General features: G+C 46.2%; 1 protein-coding gene across 2 annotated transcripts in view; it reads left to right on the forward strand.

Annotated features, from left to right (window-relative positions):
- PTPN14 (protein tyrosine phosphatase non-receptor type 14) overlaps positions 1 to 20,569 on the forward strand; it is a 103,596-nt gene that overhangs the window by 70,096 nt on the left and 12,931 nt on the right. The window contains exons 12-14 of one of the 2 annotated variants that reach the window (XM_077811948.1): positions 1,398 to 2,884; positions 6,270 to 6,413; positions 12,021 to 12,239. In XM_077811948.1, the coding sequence (XP_077668074.1) occupies positions 1,398 to 2,884; positions 6,270 to 6,413; positions 12,021 to 12,239 (1,850 nt within the window). The remainder of the gene's footprint in view (positions 1 to 1,397; positions 2,885 to 6,269; positions 6,414 to 12,020; positions 12,240 to 20,569) is intronic. The other variant, XM_077811949.1, reaches the window with a different exon arrangement.

The following is a 20,569-nucleotide window of genomic DNA, read 5'->3' on the forward strand; positions in this document are numbered from 1 at the left end:
CTGCTGACATCTGTTTGTATTTCCACGCATTGTTATTGACATACCTCTACACTAGGGAGACGCAACTATCATTTCCCACCACCCCTTTTGGCAGATGAGATGATGGAAATGTTGCACCAAGTCACTTCCACTAGAACTGGAAACAGAGCCCTGGCCTCTAATGTGGCAGAGTCACATGTCGTTCACTTAACCACCCTCTCTTTTTAAATGATTTTCTCAAAGCTATGTCTGCATATTGAGAGAGACACAGCTGAAGTGCCCTAGCCAATCATGTCACATGATGGAATCTTAGTGTAGTGATTGTGTCTCGTGCATGAGGCAGGGGCCATACAAAGGAATGGACTGAGACGCAGCAGGAGTGGACTTTACCAAAGACTTCTCATATGATGTTGGGCAATTGCTTACACCAGAATCATTGGAGGTGGCCATCCTTCTGAGTCCTGTGAGATTTAGGAGGAAGGATAGTCCTATGGTTAAGAGACTCAGCTGTGACTCGAGATCTGATTTTTTTTATATTCCTGCCAGTGCCGAAAACTCCCTTTGTGACCTTGGCCAAATCATTTAATTTCTGTGCTTCAGTTACCTGATCAGAGGGCTGTTTTGCTTCCTCGGGGGCATGATCAGCCTGCTTTGGCTTGCTTAGAGTCCTGGAGACAAGAAATTGGTTTGATGTTGAGGAACCTGCTACAGCCCTGGAGGGACACCCCGCCCCCCCTTCACAATCTCTGCTTGCTTGGGGCAGGGAGGGCCGTATATCAAGAGGAGACCTCAGAGAATGTTCAGTGGTACAGTAGCTCTGGGGCCTAGTGCTGCCAATCGTGGGATGTATCTTTAGATAACAGCTGTGAACCTGCTGAGAGGCAGATGGATGGAGGGGGAAGAGAGAGTTCCACAACCACTTCCTCCGCCTTAAGAACCTGCCAGAGGGTCTGGATCTGAACTGTTTCAAAGCATGGGCATGATTTGGATCTAGGATGTAGGTGCAGCCAATTATACAGACAGTGTTCAACCTCCAAATCTTCCCAAATTGCAGGAGTGTTTGGATCTGGAGTATTGTTTTGATCCCATTTCTGACACAAGTAACAAACTACAACGTGCGGGTGTATTACAGCATTTTGGACTTTTTGGGGGGATGGAAAGAGCACAATGGATTCTGGAATGTGAGGCAAGGTAGAGAAAAGCTTGGGGTATTGAGTACAGGAGTGGCAAAACAATCTGAAAGGCCAGTCCTGAGATCACACGTCCTGCACGGATGTACACAAGGCTGCCTCTTAATCAGTGGTCCAGAATGCATTTGAAGTTTTGGTGGTTTTATTTAGGAAAGGTTTTGAGGATCGTGACATTGAATGTGCCCTTGTTTGTTAAAGTGTCCTTTTCTTTATCTCTACCATACACAGACAGCATTTTCCATGGAAATGAAGAAACATTCTATTGTAGGTCTCAGACCAGCTTGGACAGGTGTCCCATGGACTTCAGCTACTTAAATGGTAATGGGCCAAATGGCAGTATGTGCAGTGCCCACAGCATGAACTCCCTCAACCGTTCACAGAACTTTGTTCAGGCTTCTCCAATGTCCTCCAATCTCAGCATCCCAGGAAGTGATATCATGAGAGCAGACTACATCCCCAGCCATAGGCATAGTGCAATCATAGTGCCGTCCTACAGGCCGACGCCAGACTATGAAACTGTCATGAGGCAAATGAAGAGAGGGGTTATTCACATGGATAGCCAAAGTCAATCTTTAAGGAACCTCAATATTGGAAACACACATGCTTACAACCAACCAGAAGACCTGGTTTACAGCCAACCTGAGATTCGAGAGAGACATCCCTATACTGTTCCTTATGGGCCGCATGGAGGTTATAACAAACCTGTTGCCCCGCCTGACCAAATGAACCCTAATAATGCTGTGCAGAATAAGGCAGCAGCCAGTGCCATATCCCACACAGTTAGCACTCCAGAACTGGCTAACATGCAGCTGCAGAGCAGTCAAAACTATAGTACTGCCCATATGTTAAAAAACTACCTTTTCAGGCCACCACCTCCATATCCACGTCCACGTCCTGCCACCAGCACACCTGACCTAGCGAGCCACCGTCATAAATATGTCAGTGGCAGTAGCCCTGATTTGGTTACTCGGAAGGTCCAGCTCTCAGTGAAGACATTCCAAGAGGACAGCTTGCCAGTGGTTCATCAGTCACTCCAGGAGGTTAGTGAGCCCCTCATGGCAGTCAAACATCATGCAGCTTTGAACAAGCGCCATAGTTTGGAGGTCATCAGCAATATGGTACGTGGTATAGAAGCTATGGCTTTAAAGACTTTAAATGCCCCTCTGCCACGTAGAAACACTTTGCGAGAGCAGGTGCAGCCAGAAGAGGCATTGCAGGTGGAACATGCAGTTCAGCAGCTCCCTTGCTACCATCACAAGAAGACGTTCTCGAGTGCCACGATGCTGATACACAGCAGTGAAAGCGAAGAGGAAGAAGAAGCTGCAGAATCAGTGTCACAGATAGCACCGCTCCACGAAAATGTGGAATATAGTGCTCAGTTGCAAGCTGCTTTGGCTAGAATACCAAATAAACCTCCTCCTGAGTATCCCGGGCCACGGAAAAGTGTTAGCAATGGAGCCCTGAGGCAGGACCAAGTAAACATTTCAGTGGCTGTAGCCAGGGCCAAGGCCATGAGGCCAGGGCCTACCAAGGCCATTAGCGTGTCTCGAACTGATCAAATGACAATGAATGGGTCCTCACTTGGACCATCTATCTCAGAGCCTGACCTCACGAGTGTAAAGGAGAGGGTCAAGAAAGAACCAGTGAAGGAAAGGCCTGTGTCTGAAATGTTTTCTATCGAGGACAGCATTATAGAAAGAGAGATGATGATGAGGGTAAGTATCTTTCTCTAATGCAGAGGCTTCTTTGAACCAAAGAACCAACGTGTTTTTTTGTTGTTTTTTTTAATTTCCCAAAATGCGTAACTCAAAACGGTTATATCCTAAACAATGAGGAATGTAAAACAGCCTTATGCAGAAAAAAGAGTTTTTGACAGTCATAGGATTAGCTGGAAGGTAAAAGTGAGTAAAAAATGCAGGGTCTGATTCTCCACTGCCTGGCTGCTTGTGCAGTCATTTAGAGCGCTGTAATTTGAATAGGTTTGCAATGCCATCACCAGTACGAGTGGAGAATTCTGGTTCAGTAGCATATTCTCCCTACTTTGCAGGGAAATAAAGCAAAGCACTGCATAATATGCAGTGTTAGTGCAGAGCGTCCAACCCATGACATTTAGATGGCTTATCACTTTGACAGTGATGTAGCATATGCTTAGCCTACAATTTTACTTAACCTACGTGACTGAGTTTTATGAGGACAAAACTTTGGTGGCACTGGAATTTGGATTGCTGATTTTCTAAACTAGTGACTTGAAGCACAACAAAAGGAGCAATACTGCTAACTTGAGGAAGTAGAGATGCTGTTTTTTCTTTCTCTGAAGTGTGGGGAATGGGAATCCTTAAATTCTCATTCAGTTTCCTAGAACAAACATAAGATGTTTACACAACTGCTTTTTCCTGCACAGTTGCACACTACAGCAGTTTTCAGATGAAAGTACCAGCCCACAACACTCAGTTAATGAATTATGCGCATACCTGGCGAGCACAGTGTTTAAAGAGATTAAACTGATAAGAGTGACTAACTGTGAAATACTGTTTTTTTAACAACTTAATTTAGACATCCTGCATTACTGACATGCCTTTTTGAAGAGACTTATTACTGAGTGTCCATCTCTTCTGCTTGTTGTAGGAATACAGTACATATGTTCCCTAAAATATAATATAATAAATGGACAGATATAAAGTCTGGTCTTCCATAGACCTCGATGATAGACAGCAGGGAAGGTATCAAAATACAAAGACTTAGTCATGGGCTTAACTTTAGAAACTGTGAATAGTCCTATTGAAATCAAGTTAAGAAAGTGCATATTTCTTTTTCAGGATGGGTCCAAGAGCAGAAGAAATTTTGAATCCATTTACATTAATGTGATGTCCAAGTGATCTGGGGGTGTTTAGAAATAATAATAATAAAAATAATACTAGCCTTGCTGTTAATATTCTTCGCGGTGGGGCTATTAGTCAGCAAATAAAATGAGGTTACTTAATATCTACATTTATAATGAAACACTTCACTATACCCCAGGGGATTTTTCAAGCTTGTTTAGAAAGCTCCCATTTTGTTATCGCGGATTCTTGCATTTGAAGTAATGATTTAGAAGTAGTGACAACAAAATTATTTGTTAGTCTGAAAGTTGACAGGCCCTCTGTTTCCTTTAAGTTCTGCTAGAACAAATGCAAAAATGGATCTCTCAAATCCTAAAAACTGTCACTTCCTAGGTCATTGGTTCTGATTCTTGGGGTCAAGGTCTCAAGATGGACCACAAAGCTGTATCCTAGAGGTTACGTTATTCCCTACAGTATCTAAGCTTTTATTTAACAAAAAAAAAAAAGTTATAAACTTTCTGCTTGCAAAATATAACCTCTCACATGTAAATACTGCAGTGGTAAGGCTTTTTAACTGTGTAGCATCCCAGAATATATTCAGTAAAACGATCTGAATTATATTTTTTGATCTCTTTCAGATATGAAGTGATCAAAGGGTTATGCATTGAGTGTAATTGTCTTCCTTAGCTGTAGACAGCCCAAGGAATTCAAAACAAATTTGTGTGTGTGTGTGTGTGTGTATTACAGCATTTTAGACTTTTGGAGGGACCAAAGAAGTACAAAGGATTGTGAGACTGGGCACAGAGGATTCTGGGATGTGGGGAAAGATAGAGAAAAGCTTGGGGTATTGGGGCCAGGAGTGGCAAAATAATCTGAGAACCTCTGTTCTGGATATTCATTCAGTATTAGATCAACTTTGTTCACCTCATCAACACCATGTGCATGTTTGCTTTTTGCAAACAGAGGTTATTCTCTTTTTTTATGCTCAGATTGCTTTTAAAATGGTTTCCAGTCTAGTTCAGGAATCACATGACATTTCTACCTCTTTCACCATGGGCATTGAAAACTATCAGCTAACCATTTGTGAATTTGGTGCCGTGGCTGATCCCGTAAGCACAGAATTCACCATTTTCACTTTGGGACATTCTGTTTTGTCCAAGACAGCAGATTTTTATGAAGCCATAGCAGAAAACCAAACAGAAATTGGGCAAAATTACCAGATCTTGAACTGTCTGTAAATCTGGTAAAAACATGGTTTTAATTTTTGCTAGTTTCACCAGTAGGATGAGTATCTTTATGCAGTTATGCCAAGGTACCTAAGGGCAATGACAACGTTTGCAGACTGGCCCGTTCCAGAAACAATCCATTTACTATATGCCCGTGGGGAGTGCTTTTCCAGCAGGAGAGCTTGGACCATGCTGTAATAGCAGTTTTCAAAAGCAGCTGTGATCCAGACAGCCTTTGTGCATTGCTTTCCCCCAAAATCAGGAGGGAAGAGTCGCCAAGAGAATGAAATGAAATATTTCCCCCTCTTCACCTTCCTGGAGTTGTGGCCCTCCACCTCTTAGATGTATCATTTCCCACTAGCCACAGAACGAAATTAGAACTCAAACTCTCCATACAGCAGTGTAATGTACTACACGAATATGATGTAAAGCAAGTTCTGTGCATTGCATCATATTAAAATATGTTTTTAAACACCATGAGATCATTCTTAGCATCCAGTATACAGTGGGCACCATTAACAGCTGGACATTTACCAAACACAATAGTTTAAATTTACCAAAGTATTTCCCATTCTAAGCATTAAACAAACACCTCAGCAAAGATAAAACTTGCAGTGGGGCAAGCAGTGTATATTTTTCATGGTTTTCCGCTGCAGTAAATGGAATTGAACACCGTTTAAAACCAGTATAGGATATGTTTGCATAAGTATTGCCATCATGACATGGTGAGATGATTCTTTATGTCCTGCTAGCAACTTACCATTACAGAAAAGATGCTCAAGATTTGTATTTGCAATTCTTTTGGTAGCAAGTAAGCTATATTTTACCTTTTGGATTGTTCCTTTGAAATTAAAATTCTGTGCTCATGTAGGAGTAGGCCCCTGGGGAATAATAGGAAGAATTGGAGGTTTTATTTGAATTTACTCTGCTAATGGTGATCATCTGCATTCCTTGGCTAGAGAGTTGCAGATTTTGGAGATTAAAAAAACATTCCAGTGTTTTACTGGCATTATAGATAACACAGAGATGAAAAACATGCCTTTTCTTGCCAAAAGAATCTAGAGAAACAGAAGATGGCAGGCCTGGAGGCCCAGAAGAGGCCCTTGATGTTGGCAGCGTTAAATGGACTCTCCGTTGCTAGCGTTCCAGTGCCTGAGGATAGCCAGGATGAAGTAGCCAAGGTGCCAATGGATGAGAGGGTAAGAGAGGTTCACAAAGTGCTATTTATTCCATTGTTTCTAGCAATTGTATGCATTTGAAGTTTTAAAAACTGGAAACTGTTACTGGTGGCCACGCTGAGATGGAGTGATGGAGGTCTTTGGTATTGTCACTGCTTCGGTGAGGCCAAAATCTTGGGTGATGAACAATTGTAAGAGGTTCTGAATGCCCTCTGATGTCAGTGGAAGTTGAAGGTGGTTTGCACCTCAAGGAGTGTTCAGCGTCGCACAAGATCAAGCCCTAAATCTAAAATATTGCACATCTCCTCTTGGCCAGGGAGGTTGATACACCAGTCACTCTTTGTTGTAACATAATGTGCTGAATGATGCATGTAGGTTGCTGAGAAGAGCCCTAGTTGCAGTCCAAGAGACAAAAAAGATTCATTCTTAATGATTTCTCTTTGCATTTCTGTGTATGCATATGCATGCAATTAAAAACAAATAAAAATATCTGTGCCATTAACTGATTTTTGTGCATGGAATTTTGCACCCTATACAGTTTGTACGAGTAAATGACAGCAGTTACATATGGTAAGCCCATTTCTCCCAGATACACATCAGAGGTTTTTCTTTGAGTGATTTCTCATGTCCATTCAACTTAGGTGTGTGTGCTCGCCACCTGCACCAGTGCCGGAAGTGTTTCCCTCAGCAGTATCCGAAAGGGACCAGCTCTGGAGCCCCCTGGAATGGCGCTCATATGCTGCGGCATATAAGGCACTGCTGGCCCCCTCCACCCTCAGTTCCTTCTTGCCGCCAGCGTCAGTGCATGGAACTGATACTGCTTCAGCCCAGGACGAAGAAGGAATGTGACATTCATTTGAAGGTGCTCCGGATGGAGTCTGCCCTTACCCCGATGCTGGAGCAGTGCTCTGATTCAGCACCAAGTACCATGACCTCAGTGTGCAGTGCCCTGCCAGTACCATCTATGAGCCGGCACCGGTTTCCTTCCATGGCTCCAGCCAAGAAGCCCAAGAAGATGGGGCAAGGAAGGTTTCCAGCTTCCCGCAAGGGAAAGGACAAGTTTGGGGTGGACCAAGGCCCTGTCTTGGGTGCCTCTTCACCCACTTCGGGATCCCGGGCCCCAGCTCAGGTCGAGCGGGGTAGCCCAACCTGCTCCCTGCTGGCTACCCTGGATAGTGGTGGAGGTCCTCGTCAGCTCCAGGTGCTGTCCATGCCGGAGGCCCTCCGAGCAACGCAAGACATTATGTCCCTCCCAGTGCCGGCCACTCCAGCCCCTGTGGGGTCCCGGGGTAAACCCGCATTGGGACCACCACCACAGTCTCCACTTTTCCTGTAGCATTCCCCATTGCGGGGAACGTCCCGCCAGTGGTTGCCCTCACACACCCGACACGCTTCTGACCATGATAGGTAGAAGCCTTGCAGCTCCATCCCCTCTCTGGACTTCGGACAAGGGCCGAGAGGCTCGAGGCGCAGCTCGCCGGTGACCGGGCGCAGACCTCTGGAGGCACATGTCCCCTGGCAAGAGTTTCGGAATCAGTGCCCAAAATCTCCACGGCACCGGTACTGCTCCAGGGACAGGTAGAGGGACCAACGGTACCATTCCGTGGACCATCGCCGATCCCCCAGGGTGGCATCACTGCATGCGGCTACATCTTCATGATGCCAAGCCCGCTCTAGTTCCCGATCCTGCTCCACATCCTGGTACCGCTTGTTAAGCGTGAGGCATAGATCGCTGGCCCAGGGCTGTCGCAGGTCCGCCGAGTGCCACTAGTGCCCAAGGCCCCAATCCAGACGCTCGTCGAGGTCAGCCAGATCCAACTCCAGGAGGGGCGACCGGTACCGATCAGGACAGAGCCACCAAGCAGCCCTGTGTTTGTCGCAGGGGAGCGACCGCTCGGACTTTGGCTTCGGTTTGGAGCAAGGTTCCCTAGCGGCAGGACAGGCCCCAGCACCTACGGTGCAGACTACAGCTGCAGCACTGCAACCAGGCCCATGGCCTCAGACTCCATGGCCGGCACAGTGGTACCCATGGGGGTTTGCTTAGCCTTCTCAGGCTGCGCGCTCAGTTTCTGGAGCTTAAGAGAGACTGGCTACCGCCCTCTCCCACCCCACTGCAGGTTACAGGAGGAAGTGGGCGAGCAAGCCACCGGACCACCTATGGGTGACCTACCAAATTGTTCCCCAATCCTTCCTCCTCTCTGTTTGCCAACCACCTTTCTTCCTTCCTCCCTGCATGGGCATCTACAACATTGGACCGATGGGTCCTTAATATGGTGGCGGGCACAGGGTTACATCCTTCAGCTACTTTCTACCGCCCCTTCCCGTCCCTCTTCAGGGACCCCCTCATGAGAATCTTCTTGTACAGGAGGCAGAGGGTCTACTACAGCTGGGTGCGGTGGAGGTAGTTCCTGTGGGGTACAGAAACAAGGGGTTCTATTCCTGATACTTTTTAATCCACAAAGCCAATGGCAGTCTGCGGCCCATACTAGACCTGCGGGGCTTGAACTGCTACTTAGTGAAACTGAAGTTCCGCGTAGTCTCCCTAGCTTCCATCATCCCCTCCCCTGGATCTGGGAGACTGGTACACCACCCTCAGTCTGAAAGATGCGTACTTCCACATCACTATCTTTAAGGGACACAGACGGTTCCTCTGGTTCACGGGAGGTCCCGACCACTAGCAGTTCGCGGTTCTTCCGTTTGACCTAGTGGCAGCACCATGGGTATTTACCAAGTACATGTCAGTGGTGGAAGCTTACCTCAGACGTCCAGGAATCCAGATCTACCTGTGCTTCGACAACTGGCTTGTCAAGGGCAACTCCAGGTCCAAGGGGATGTCGTGGTGCTGCTTGCCATGTGCCGTCACCTCGGCCTGTTGGTGAATGACAAAAAAAATCCATGTTAGTTCCGGTACAGAGGATAGAGTTCATTGGAATGATGCTCGACGCAACCTCTATCAGTGTTCCTGCCAAGGAGAGATTCAGGGCACTGACAGACGTCATCGCGGAAGTCTCCACGTTTCCCGTGACCACAGCCAGCGTTTGCCTACACATACTAGGTCACATGGCAGTGTGTATGTGTGTGGTGTGCCACGCCAGGCTCCAGATGCGGCTCTTGCAGCAATGGCTGGTGACGGTCTACTCCCAGTCCAGGGACCACCTGGAGAAGGTCGTCACCATCCCCGCGACGGTACTTACCTTGCTGCGATGGTGGACCGACCCTGGGAAAGTCCTGGAGGGAGTTCCCTTCGTCAGCGTTCCTCACTCAGTTGAGTTGGTTTCGGATCCCTCGGACCTTGATTGTGTGGCGCACCTCGGCACCCTCCAGACCCAAGACATGTGATCCCCAGAGGACTCAATGCTACACATAAACATCAAAGAGCTCAGGATGGTGTGCAGAGCGTGTGCGATCTTCCTACCTCACTTGTCAGGCAGAGTGGTCAGAGTCCTGATGGGCAGCACAGCCTCGATATCCTACATCAACAGGCAAGGCAGAGCGTGATCCTCGGCCCTTTGCCAAGAGGCACTCCGTCTCTGGGACTTCCTCATCGACCACGGAATCCGTCTAGAAGCGTGTCACCTTCTGGGGGGCCAGGAACACACTAGCAGATCAACCAAGCAGGGACTTCTCCTCTCAACACAGGTTGTTGCTCCACCTGTAGGTAGCCGGCATGATTTTCCAGAGGTGGGGAACTCCCCAAGTGGATTTGTTTGCCACAAGGCAGAACAGGAGGTGCCACAGGCTTTGCTCCAGATGAGGTCTGGGCAAGGGCTCCCTCTCCAATGCCTTCTTCCTGCCATGGGCAGGAAGCCTGATGTATGTGTTCCCTCTGATTCAGCTCATCAGCAAGGTACTAGTGAAAAAAGAGGAACAAGGCGCAGGTTATCATGATCGCCCCGGCATGGCCTCCCCAGCATTGGTTTGGGATGCTGTCAAGTTTGTTAGCGATCCCTCCGTGGCCCCAGCCAAACCGACTGGACCTGCTGTCACAGGATCATAGCTGACTCTTGCACCACAACCTCACGTTTCTCCACCTCACAGCATGGATGTTGCGTGGCTGAACCTGAATGAACGGGCCTGTTTGGTCGGAGTCCAGAAGGTCCTCCTTGAGAGTAGAAAGCCCTCGATTAGGCAGAACTACCTGGCAAAGTGGACAAGGTTCTACTGCTGGGCGGCCGAACGGGGCATCTCCCCTTCGCATTCTTTGGTGCAGTCGATCTTGCTGCTTCATTTAAGGAACCAGAGCCTGGCGAACTCTTCTATCAGGGTGCACCTGGTGGCCATTTTGGCCTTTCATCCGCCAATTCAGGGGCAGACTGTGTTTTCTCATGACATGACCGTCAGGTTCCTTAGAGGCCTTGAGAGGCTTTTCCCTCAAGTCCGGTCCCCATCCCCTTAGTGTGATCTCTACTTGGTTCTGTCTTGACTCACGGGTCCACCCTCTGAGCCTTTGGCCTTGTGCTCCCTATCTCACCTATCATTGGAAGGCAGCTTTCCTGGTGGTGGTGATATTGGTGAGGCAAGTCTCCGAGCTGTGAACCCTGACCTCGGAACCGCCATACACGATCTTCTGTAAGGACAAGGTCCAGCTCCGTCCCCACCCAGCTTTCCTTCCCAAGCTGGTGTCCGCTTTCCCTATGAGCCAGGACATCTTTCTTCCGGTCTTCTGCCCGAAGGCCCATGAGACTAGTGAAGAGAGGCGCCTTCAAGCTTTAGATGTCAGAAGGGCCTGGCTTTCTATCTAGATCAGACAAAACCTTTCTATAAGTCGACTCAGCTTTTCATCTCTACAGCTGATAGGATGAAGGGCCTCCCGGTGTCCATGCAAAGGATTTCTAATTGGATCACCTCTTGCATTCGGACCCGCTACAATTTAGCGTGAGTCCCTCCGCCGCCGATCATCAGAGAACACTCGACAAAAGCCTTCCTGGCACACATTCCGATCCAGGACATCTGTAAAGCCATGACGTGGTCCTCGGTACACACACGTTCATGGCCCACTATGCCATCACGCAGCAGGCCAGGAATGATGCTGGGTTCAGCAGAGCTGTGTTGTAAGCTCCATGTCCGTGAACTCCTTACCCTCCTCCAGGGGTACTGCTGGGAGTCACCTAAGTTGAATGGACATGAGCAACACATCTCGAGGAACACCACTTACGGAAAAAGGTAACTGTCTTTTTTTGTATGTGCACAGAAATGGCAATGTACAGATTAAGACCATGTTTTGAAAATGTGGACCTAAATTAATTGTGAGAAAAGAGTGACTATTTTTAAAGAGAATTTTTTCAAAAATATACTTGAGATAAGTCCATTTATGGAATCAGGATTGTTAACTAGAAGGTTTTTGCTTTATCTAGCACCAAAATCTATAACTATAAAAAGAGAATGTACTAGAAACATAAAATTCTCTGCTGATTTAACTACATTGAATCAGACAGAGTTATGCATTCTCATACCACATAAAACTGTGTATAGTAAGCAGTATAGCTCCAAGCAAAAAGACGAGAACATCCTAGTTTTTGATGATTCATTCTGTATTGAGATAAAATACTGCCCTATGATACTTTTGCAACCATTCTGTCTCGAAAAATTAATTGATGAGAGTATTCCTTTCCTTCTGTTAAATCACAGTGCAAAATCTTGAAGAGGAAGTTGGAAGAGGGGATGGTATTCACCGAATATGAGCAAATTCCAAAGAAAAAGGCAGATGGGATCTTCACCACTGCAGCATTGCCTGAAAATGCTGAGCGCAACCGCATCAGGGAAGTCGTTCCTTATGAGGAGAACAGAGTAGAGCTGGTGCCAACCAAAGAAAATAATACAGGCTACATCAATGCCTCGCACATAAAGGTAAAGGCTTTCGAAGCATAACATGGCACATGAAGAAATGTTAGGGGAGTGGGTATGTTGTTACAGGGATGGCCATTGTTCTCTAACATTAGAGGACTTGCAAAAAGTTATTTACTCACATCTACCTACGTTTCTCTAAAAAATGGGCAGGTTGTTTTACCTGGGACGACAATGTCACTACATCACATTCCTAATTTCAAGGCTTAGTGAACAATCATGAATTGATGTATTTATTACACTTCTGGGACCTGGAAATCTTTGTACAGAAATTTCCTTATCTATTGCAATGCTGCATAGACGAGCAGCTAAATGCTTGCGTTAAGCTGAAAAGGGCATTCAGCATATCTTAAATTTAACTAAAGGGCTAGCTCTACCCATATTAGTTCTCACCAGTACAATTTCCATCACCCTGACCCTGCAGGAGCAGCTGGGCCAGCAGGAATTTCCTCCCAAGGGAGGAGGATAGGCAGTGCTTCCACCAGGAGAAACTTTAAATGGAAACGTGTGGGGAGAAGGGGAGTGCACTGAATCAGTAGGAGTTCTGACCCCAGAGCTTCTCTCTTAGTTTTAAATCTTATGGGGCTTGATTTTTAAAATGTAGGGGTGTTAAATGCATGTTTGCCTTTTGAGCATGTCCAGTACTCAAGTGGTCTAGTAAATCAGACCCCTAAAATAATGACTTTCATTTAGACTGGTCATATGAGCATTCATATTGCCTTGTTTCAAATGGGAGTTTTGTAAAATGAAGTTATGTTACTGTTCAGAAATTCATTGTATGAATGGTTTAGATACAGTCTGACCCTGTATGCTGCTTGTAAGCCTGCTATATAGTCATTTTCAGCAGTAAGCTGTCTCAGGGTGGCTGCAAACTCATTTTTATCTTCTCAGTTTCTAATAACAGCTTTTCAAGGCCCCTTGGTGATTATCACTCTGTTCTGAGAGAAGTAGTGGTACTCAGTTCATGCCAGGCTGGCATGTGGCTGTCATCTGGCATGTGGCATTCCCATTGTCCAAAGCTAAATGAAAAAAAATTAAATTATAATAATAAATAAAACATTTTGTGCATTTACACCTTTGTGGAAGAAAGGCCTTTAAGTCCAAAGAGAAGAGCTAATCTTAGTCATGATTTACAATATTAAATCCTGTTGATTCAAAATACCTTTCTAAACCAGGATCCTGGGGGGTTATAACTTTCCCACCAGAGTCCTGGTGGGTAGCAGATACTGTTTTTTGGCATCATCTGCCATTGCTAGAATGATAGATTATTGAATCACATTTTTTTTTCATCTAATTTGTGGGAGAAAAAATTTCTAACAATATAAATTGTGCCCATAAGGTAGTATCAGCCAGGAAAAGAATTTTCCCCAGCCAATTTTAAGAGTCCACCTTTCATCTTGTGTGTCACTATTGGACACACACTCATTTGAGACCTAGAGAGCATGCAGGAACATGCACTAATGTTTTACTATCTGGCTCTTGCCAGTATTTTCTCCTTGAACTCCAGGTGGCTGTTACAGAAGCCAAGCAGATGATCTTTTTGCTTAGAAGGTGAAATTGCATCTGTGAAATTTACCTCCGTAGCATAAAGTGTGTGCTTGCAGCCCAATACTCAATTTTTAATAACCTGCAGTCAGGGCATTAGAATGCAGTAAACATTCCAGGCATCACTCTCCCTCCAGACTATTTATGGTCCTATCCTATCTGATGCCAGGAGGCTGGATATTTGTACCAGAAGACAGCTCCTATATCATTTTGATAAGATCCATGCCTGGAGGATCATGACCCCCTCCAACACTAAGTCTGCAGTCCCTGTGGGTTGTCAGCACTTCTCTGCTTACTTAACACTGGCCTATCCTGTCAAGATGTTAAGCACAGTCTGAATACAGGGACACAAATCATAATTTAAGTTATGGATTTTTTTAAAAATAAAACCTTTATTTTTTGCTGCACTTAAAGCATAATCCAAAGATCATTGAAATTAATGGAAAAAGATTCCCATTGACTTCAGTGGACTTTGGATCAGGTTCATATTACACAAAAATGCAATCAAATAAAAAAATCATATATTGAATACAACTACATATACAAATACGGGTCCGGATGTCGAGTGTCTGAAATTTCAACTGGTTTTAAGCACTGTTCATCAATTATCTGGATTTGGTCCACAGATTGTAGTTACTATCCATACAGGAGAGTGGTGTATATGATTGAATAGGAAACAAAACAAGGAGCTAGATTTAAGGCTGAAAAAACCTTTCCTGGTATATTGAAAACAATAATTTAAATACAGCTCTAATCATTGTGGCATCTAAGTGCAAAAGCCAAACATCTAAGTTTAGTGTTGTTTCAGCAGTACAAGCTAAACTGACATTTCTTTCCTAAAATTTATACAAAGACTTGCATCTCAAGTATGGTACACACTTAGTTTTGTCAGAGTTATTGATTGTTCTTTATAGCATTGGCTGCCAGAACCTTGATATCTATGGTTGTGTCAGCCCTTATAATATCAATCTTTTTCTCTGGGATTTATAACTTTGTCAATAAAAAGTTGCTCTGGGCTGAAACTTGGAATTAGAGGTCCCAGTCTGAGAGACCGAATATATATATATATATAAATTATATATTTTAACTTTGACAAAATAATGGGTTCACCTGGTTTTGTTTTTAAGCTGCTAAAGGTATTTTTAAAAAAAAATTAGGTTTAGTGACTTTAAATGTTCTTGGGGTTTTTTTACCTGAAGAATTGAAAAATAGTTTGGATATGAAAAAAAACGTGATGTTTAGTTGGTGATAGTGTTAAAATGGCAGATTTTTACACATACCGTTGAGTAAATTTTAAATTATCTAAGTATTTTAGAAGATTTACTTCATGGGAGGATTACAAATAATCTGTTTTAAATGGGAATTTTCAAGGTGATCTAACAGTACATTTTAGTTATTGCACAGTATAGAGCATGTATATCTTGTTTCAAATATGCTTTTTAATTACCTGTTTATATGCTGCAGTGCAAACGCACCAAAAGTATTTTTTCAAGATCTGTTAGGTCAATTATATGTATTGGGAAAGGATTTTCATAATTTACTTTTGAAAAACTGTTAAATGTGCCATATCTATTGTATGATAGGTTGCAACCACTGAACTGAAAACCATAAATTAGTGGAGGAAGAGAAATTCAAAGCAAATTCTGCTGGCATATCAGATCAGTGTATTATATGCAATATGTGGGCATAACTGGATGATTTGGGAACAGGCTCAACTGCAACTTTGAAAGTGATCCACAGAACAGGACTACTTACTAGAAATAATTTTTGTCCATTGTAAAAGAATTAAGCATGATCAAATCTAGTGACATCAGAGGACTAATCAGCCTCTTGCTTTCCTGATGCAAAATGTTCAAATGGTGCTTTCAAAATTGTGTGTTATCTGCAGCCATGCAGTGTCTTTTAAAATGTATATAGAATCTGCCTAGTGCTCAGACTTTCTTTCAGAGTAATCATTGACGGCCTGATGCAAAGCCCATAGGACTCAACAGGAGTCTTTCTAGGGTATGTCTACCCTGCAGCTGGGAGTGAGCCTCCTGTCCCAGGTAGACAGTTTTGAACTAGAGAGGCTCCAGCTGGCAGGCTAAAAATAAAAGTGTGGACATTGCTTTCGGGCTGCAGCTCGGGCACTCAGACTCATCTGAGGCTCACTCCCAGCAGCAGTGTAGACATATCCTTAGTGATTTCAATGGGATTTGAATCAGGCCCTTAAACAAAGATTTTCCTTTTTCCATTTGATGCACTGCATTGTCTTAATTTTCTGCAAAAACAGGAAGAAGTATTCTTCTTCGAGGGCTTGCTCATGTCTATTCTATTCTAGGTGTGTGCACAGTCATTGGAGGTTTTTGCCTTAGCAGTATCTGTAGGGTCGCTTATAGCACCCCCTTGAGCGCCCCTTGGTATATTAGGCGCCACCAACCCTACGTTCTCTCAGTTCCTCCTTACCACCGTGATGGTTGATCTTGTCTTGCATTACAAGAACATTAGCGGTTCTTAGAGTCCGTTGTTCTGTCTTCTTTGTTTTTAGTTGATAGGTACTTAGACCATTAAGTTAAGTGTTAGACTAGTAGTTTAGGAGTTAGAGTCCCAGCTGGGACTTCGCCTCAGAGCGGGGCATGCCCCTTTCCCCGGGCTTTAAGTCATGCTCAGCATGCAGCCAGCCGATGCCCTTTAGCAACTCTCATGATAGCTGTTTAAAGTGTTTGGAGGAGTCCCACAGAAAGGATGAGTGCAGGATCTGCAAAAACTTTCACCCTCAAACTCAAAAGAAGTGGGATATTCACTTGAGGGCCCTCCTTGTGGAGGCTGCTTTTTGTCTTACCTCAGAGCCCTCTCGATCGGACTCCATGCCTGGCAATTTGGCATCGGTGCGCAGTGCACCGCCAGCACCAGAATCTACCAATCCACCCTGCACTGTTTCCTCTCCCTAGTGCCAAAGAAACAGTCAAAGTCGACGGGCCTGCTGGCACCGCAGAAAATGGGAGCCTTGGGCAAAGAACTAGTGTCAGGCCATGTGCCCGCCCTGGAATTGCTGCTGCAGTCAGAGCCCCTAGCCCAGCCAGGGACCCACCTCCAACTCCTGGGAGCGGCAGAGGGTTCTGACCCCTAGCAGGGTCATCTGTGCCCAAAGCAGGCCTGGCAGCCAAAGAGCAAGTAAGCCAGCCGGCACCACAGACACCAAGCCAGGTGATGGACCCGGCTAAGGCCCTGGCATTTATGGGCAAGCTGGTTATGGGTCCGCCCTCTAAAGCAGCAGAGCATCCTCGGTCCCTGGACCACAGGCGTTGATCCCCATCACCACCTCAGATCCCGGCACCACAGCCTCAGTCCCTGGTTAGAAGACACAGGTTTCTGACGGCAAGGTCTCCACGGCACGGGACACGTGAGTCACAACACCGATCCCCATGGTACCGTCGGGCCTCCCACCAGAGATCGCCATGGTACAGTCTCCTAGGCATCTATTTCCCCCTACCCGCTCCCCGGTGCAGGACCGTTTCCTGTAGGGGTACCGGTCTCCGGCTCCCCGGTACCACTCTTTGGGCAAGCACCTATCCTCGCCCTCTCCTGAACATCATTCTGAACCTGTGCCGGCTCAACAAGTCTCTCAAGAAGTTAAAGTTTTGCATGGTCTCTCTGCCCTCAATTATTCCCTCCCTGGATCTGGGAGACTGGTACACTGCCTGGAACTTGAAGGAAACATATTTCCATTTTTCCAGGGCACCAGGCGCTTCCTCCATTTTGTGCTGGTCCAGCGCCATTTCCAATGCACGGCGCTGCCCTTCGGTCTCTCATCGGCCTCAAGAGTGTTCACAAAGTGCATAGCACCAGTGGCAGCTTACCTGAGGTGCCGGGGTGGTCAAATTTACCTGTACCTCGATGACTGGCTAATAAAGGGCTGGTTCTGGGATCAGTTGCAACAGCATCTTGATCTGGTTTTCTCCACCTGTTGTGACCTGGGGCTGTTAATAAACGAGGAAAAGTCTACCTTAAATCCAGTGCAATGTATGGAGTTCATTGGAGCAGTCCTCAACTCTACTCAGGCTTGAACCTTTCTCCTCATTGGTTCCAAGCCATGGATGACCTCATCTTGTGCATGCAAGCCCACCCTCTCACCACCGCTCACAGGTGCCTGCAACTGTTGGGCCACAGGGCAGCCTGCACTTGTGTCATCCGGCAGAAGTGTGTGGTCAGGATCCCGGACCAAGTACTGTTGTTACTCACTTGGTGGCAGAATTCTGCATTGGTGTTGGGGGAAGTTCCCTTCGTGGCTTTGTCCCTGTTGGTGACCCCCCATCTGTCCCTGTTGGTGACCCCTGACCGGGAAAACCGAGAAGTCTGCTGCTTGCCAGGGGCTAAGATTCGCGATGTGACGGAGAGACTGCTGAGACTCATCAAGCCCTTGGATCGCTACCCCTTCCTGCTTCTCCACGTGGGCACCAATGATACTGCCAAGAATGACCTTGAGCGGATCACTGCGGACTACATGGCTCTGGGAAGAAGGATAAAGGAGTTTGAGGCGCAAGTAGTGTTCTCGTCCATCCTCCCCATGGAAGGAAAAGGCCTGGGTAGAGACCGTCGAATCGTGGAAGTCAACGAATGGCTACGCAGGTGGTGTCGGAGAGAAGGCTTTGGATTCTTTGACCATGGGATGGTGTTCCATGAAGGAGGAGTGCTGGGCAGAGACGGGCTCCACCTAATGAAGAGAGGGAAGAGCATCTTTGCGAGCAGGCTGGCTAACCTACTGAGGAGGGCTTTAAACTAGGTTCACCGGGGGAAGGAGACCAAAGCCCTGAGGTAAGTGGGAAAGCGGGATACCGGGAGGAAGCACAGGCAGGAATGTCTGTGAGGGGAGGGCTCCTGCCTCATACTGAGAATGAGGGGCGATCAACAGGTTATCTCAAGTGCTTATATACGAATGCACAAAGCCTTGGAAACAAGTAGGGAGAACTGGAGGTCCTGGTGATGTCAAGGAATTATGACGTGATTGGAATAACAGAGACTTGGTGGGATAAGTCACATGACTGGAGTACTGTCATGGATGGTTATAAACTGTTCAGGAAGGACAGGCAGGGCAGAAAAGGTGGGGGAGTAGCACTGTATGTAAGGGAGCAGTATGACTGCTCAGAGCTCCGGTACGAAACTGCAGAAAAACCTGAGTGTCTCTGGATTAAGTTTAGAAGTGTGAGCAACAAGAGTGATGTAGTGGTGGGAGTCTGCTATAGACCACCGGACCAGGGGGATGAGGTGGATGAGGCTTTCTTCCGGCAGCTCACAGAAGCTACTAGATCACATGCCCTGGTTCTCATGGGTGACTTTAATTTTCCTGATATCTGCTGGGAGAGCAATACAGCGGTGCATAGACAATCCAGGAAGTTTTTGGAAAGCGTAGGGGACAATTTCCTGGTGCAAGTGCTAGAGGAGCCAACTGGGGGGGAGCTTTTCTTGACCTGCTGCTCACAAACCGAATTAGTGGGGGAAGCAAAAGTTGACGGGAATCTAGGAGGCAGTGACCATGAGTTGGTTGAGTTCAGGATTCTGACTCAGGGAAGAAAGGTAAGCAGCAGGATACGGACCCTGAACTTCAGGAAAGCAGACTTCGACTCCCTCAGGGAACGGATGGGTAGGATCCCCTAGGGGACTAACATGAAGGGGAAAGGAGTCCAGGAGAGCTGGCTGTATTTCAAGGAATCCCTGTTGAGGTTACAGGGACAAACCATCGCGATGAGTCGAAAGAATAGTAAATATGGCAGGTGACCAGCTTGGCTTAACGGTGAAATCCTAGCGGATCTTAAACATAAAAAAGAAGCTTACAAGAATTGGAAGGTTGGACATATGACCAGGGAAGAGTATAAAAGTATTGCTCAGGCATGTAGGAATGAAATCAGGAGGGCCAAATTGCACCTGGAGCTGCAGCTAGCAAGAGATGTCAAGAGTAACAAGAAGGGTTTCTTCAGGTATGTTAGCAACAAGAAGAAAGCCAAGGAAAGTGTGGGCCCTTTAATGAATGAGGGAGGCAACCTAGTGACGGAGGATGTGGAAAAAGCTAATGTACTCAATGCTTTTTTTGCCTCTGTCTTCACGAACAAGGTCAGCTCCCAGACTGCTGCGCTGGGCATCACAACATGGGGAATAGATGGCCAGCCCTCTGTGGAGATAGAGGTGGTTAGGGACTATTTAGAAAAGCTGGACGTGCACAAGTCCATGGGGCCGGACGAGTTGCATCCGAGAGTGCTAAAGGAATTGGCGGCTGTGATTGCAGAGCCATTGGCCATTATCTTTGAAAACTCATGGCGAACGGGGGAAGTCCCAGATGACTGGAAAAAGGCTAATATAGTGCCAATCTTTAAAAAAGGGAAGAAGGAGGATCCTGGGAACTACAGGCCAGTCAGCCTCACCTCAGTCCCCGGAAAAATCATGGAGCAGGTCCTCAAAGAATCAATCCTGAAGCACTTACATGAGAGGAAAGTGATCAGGAACAGTCATCATGGATTCACCAAGGGAAGGTCATGCCTGACTAATCTAATTGCCTTCTATGATGAGATTACTGGTTCTGTGGATGAAGGGAAAGCAGTGGATGTATTGTTTCTTGACTTTAGCAAAGCTTTTGACACGGTCTCCCACAGTATTCTTGTCAGCAAGTTAAAGAAGTATGGGCTGGATGAATGCACTATAAGGTGGGTAGAAAGTTGGCTAGATTGTCGGGCTCAACGGGTAGTGATCAATGGCTCCATGTCTAGTTGGCAGCCAGTGTCAAGTGGAGTGCCCCAGGCGTCGGTCCTGGGGCCGGT

Source organism: Eretmochelys imbricata, chromosome 3 (assembly GCF_965152235.1).
Source record: "Eretmochelys imbricata isolate rEreImb1 chromosome 3, rEreImb1.hap1, whole genome shotgun sequence".
Taxonomy (NCBI): domain Eukaryota; kingdom Metazoa; phylum Chordata; order Testudines; family Cheloniidae; genus Eretmochelys; species Eretmochelys imbricata.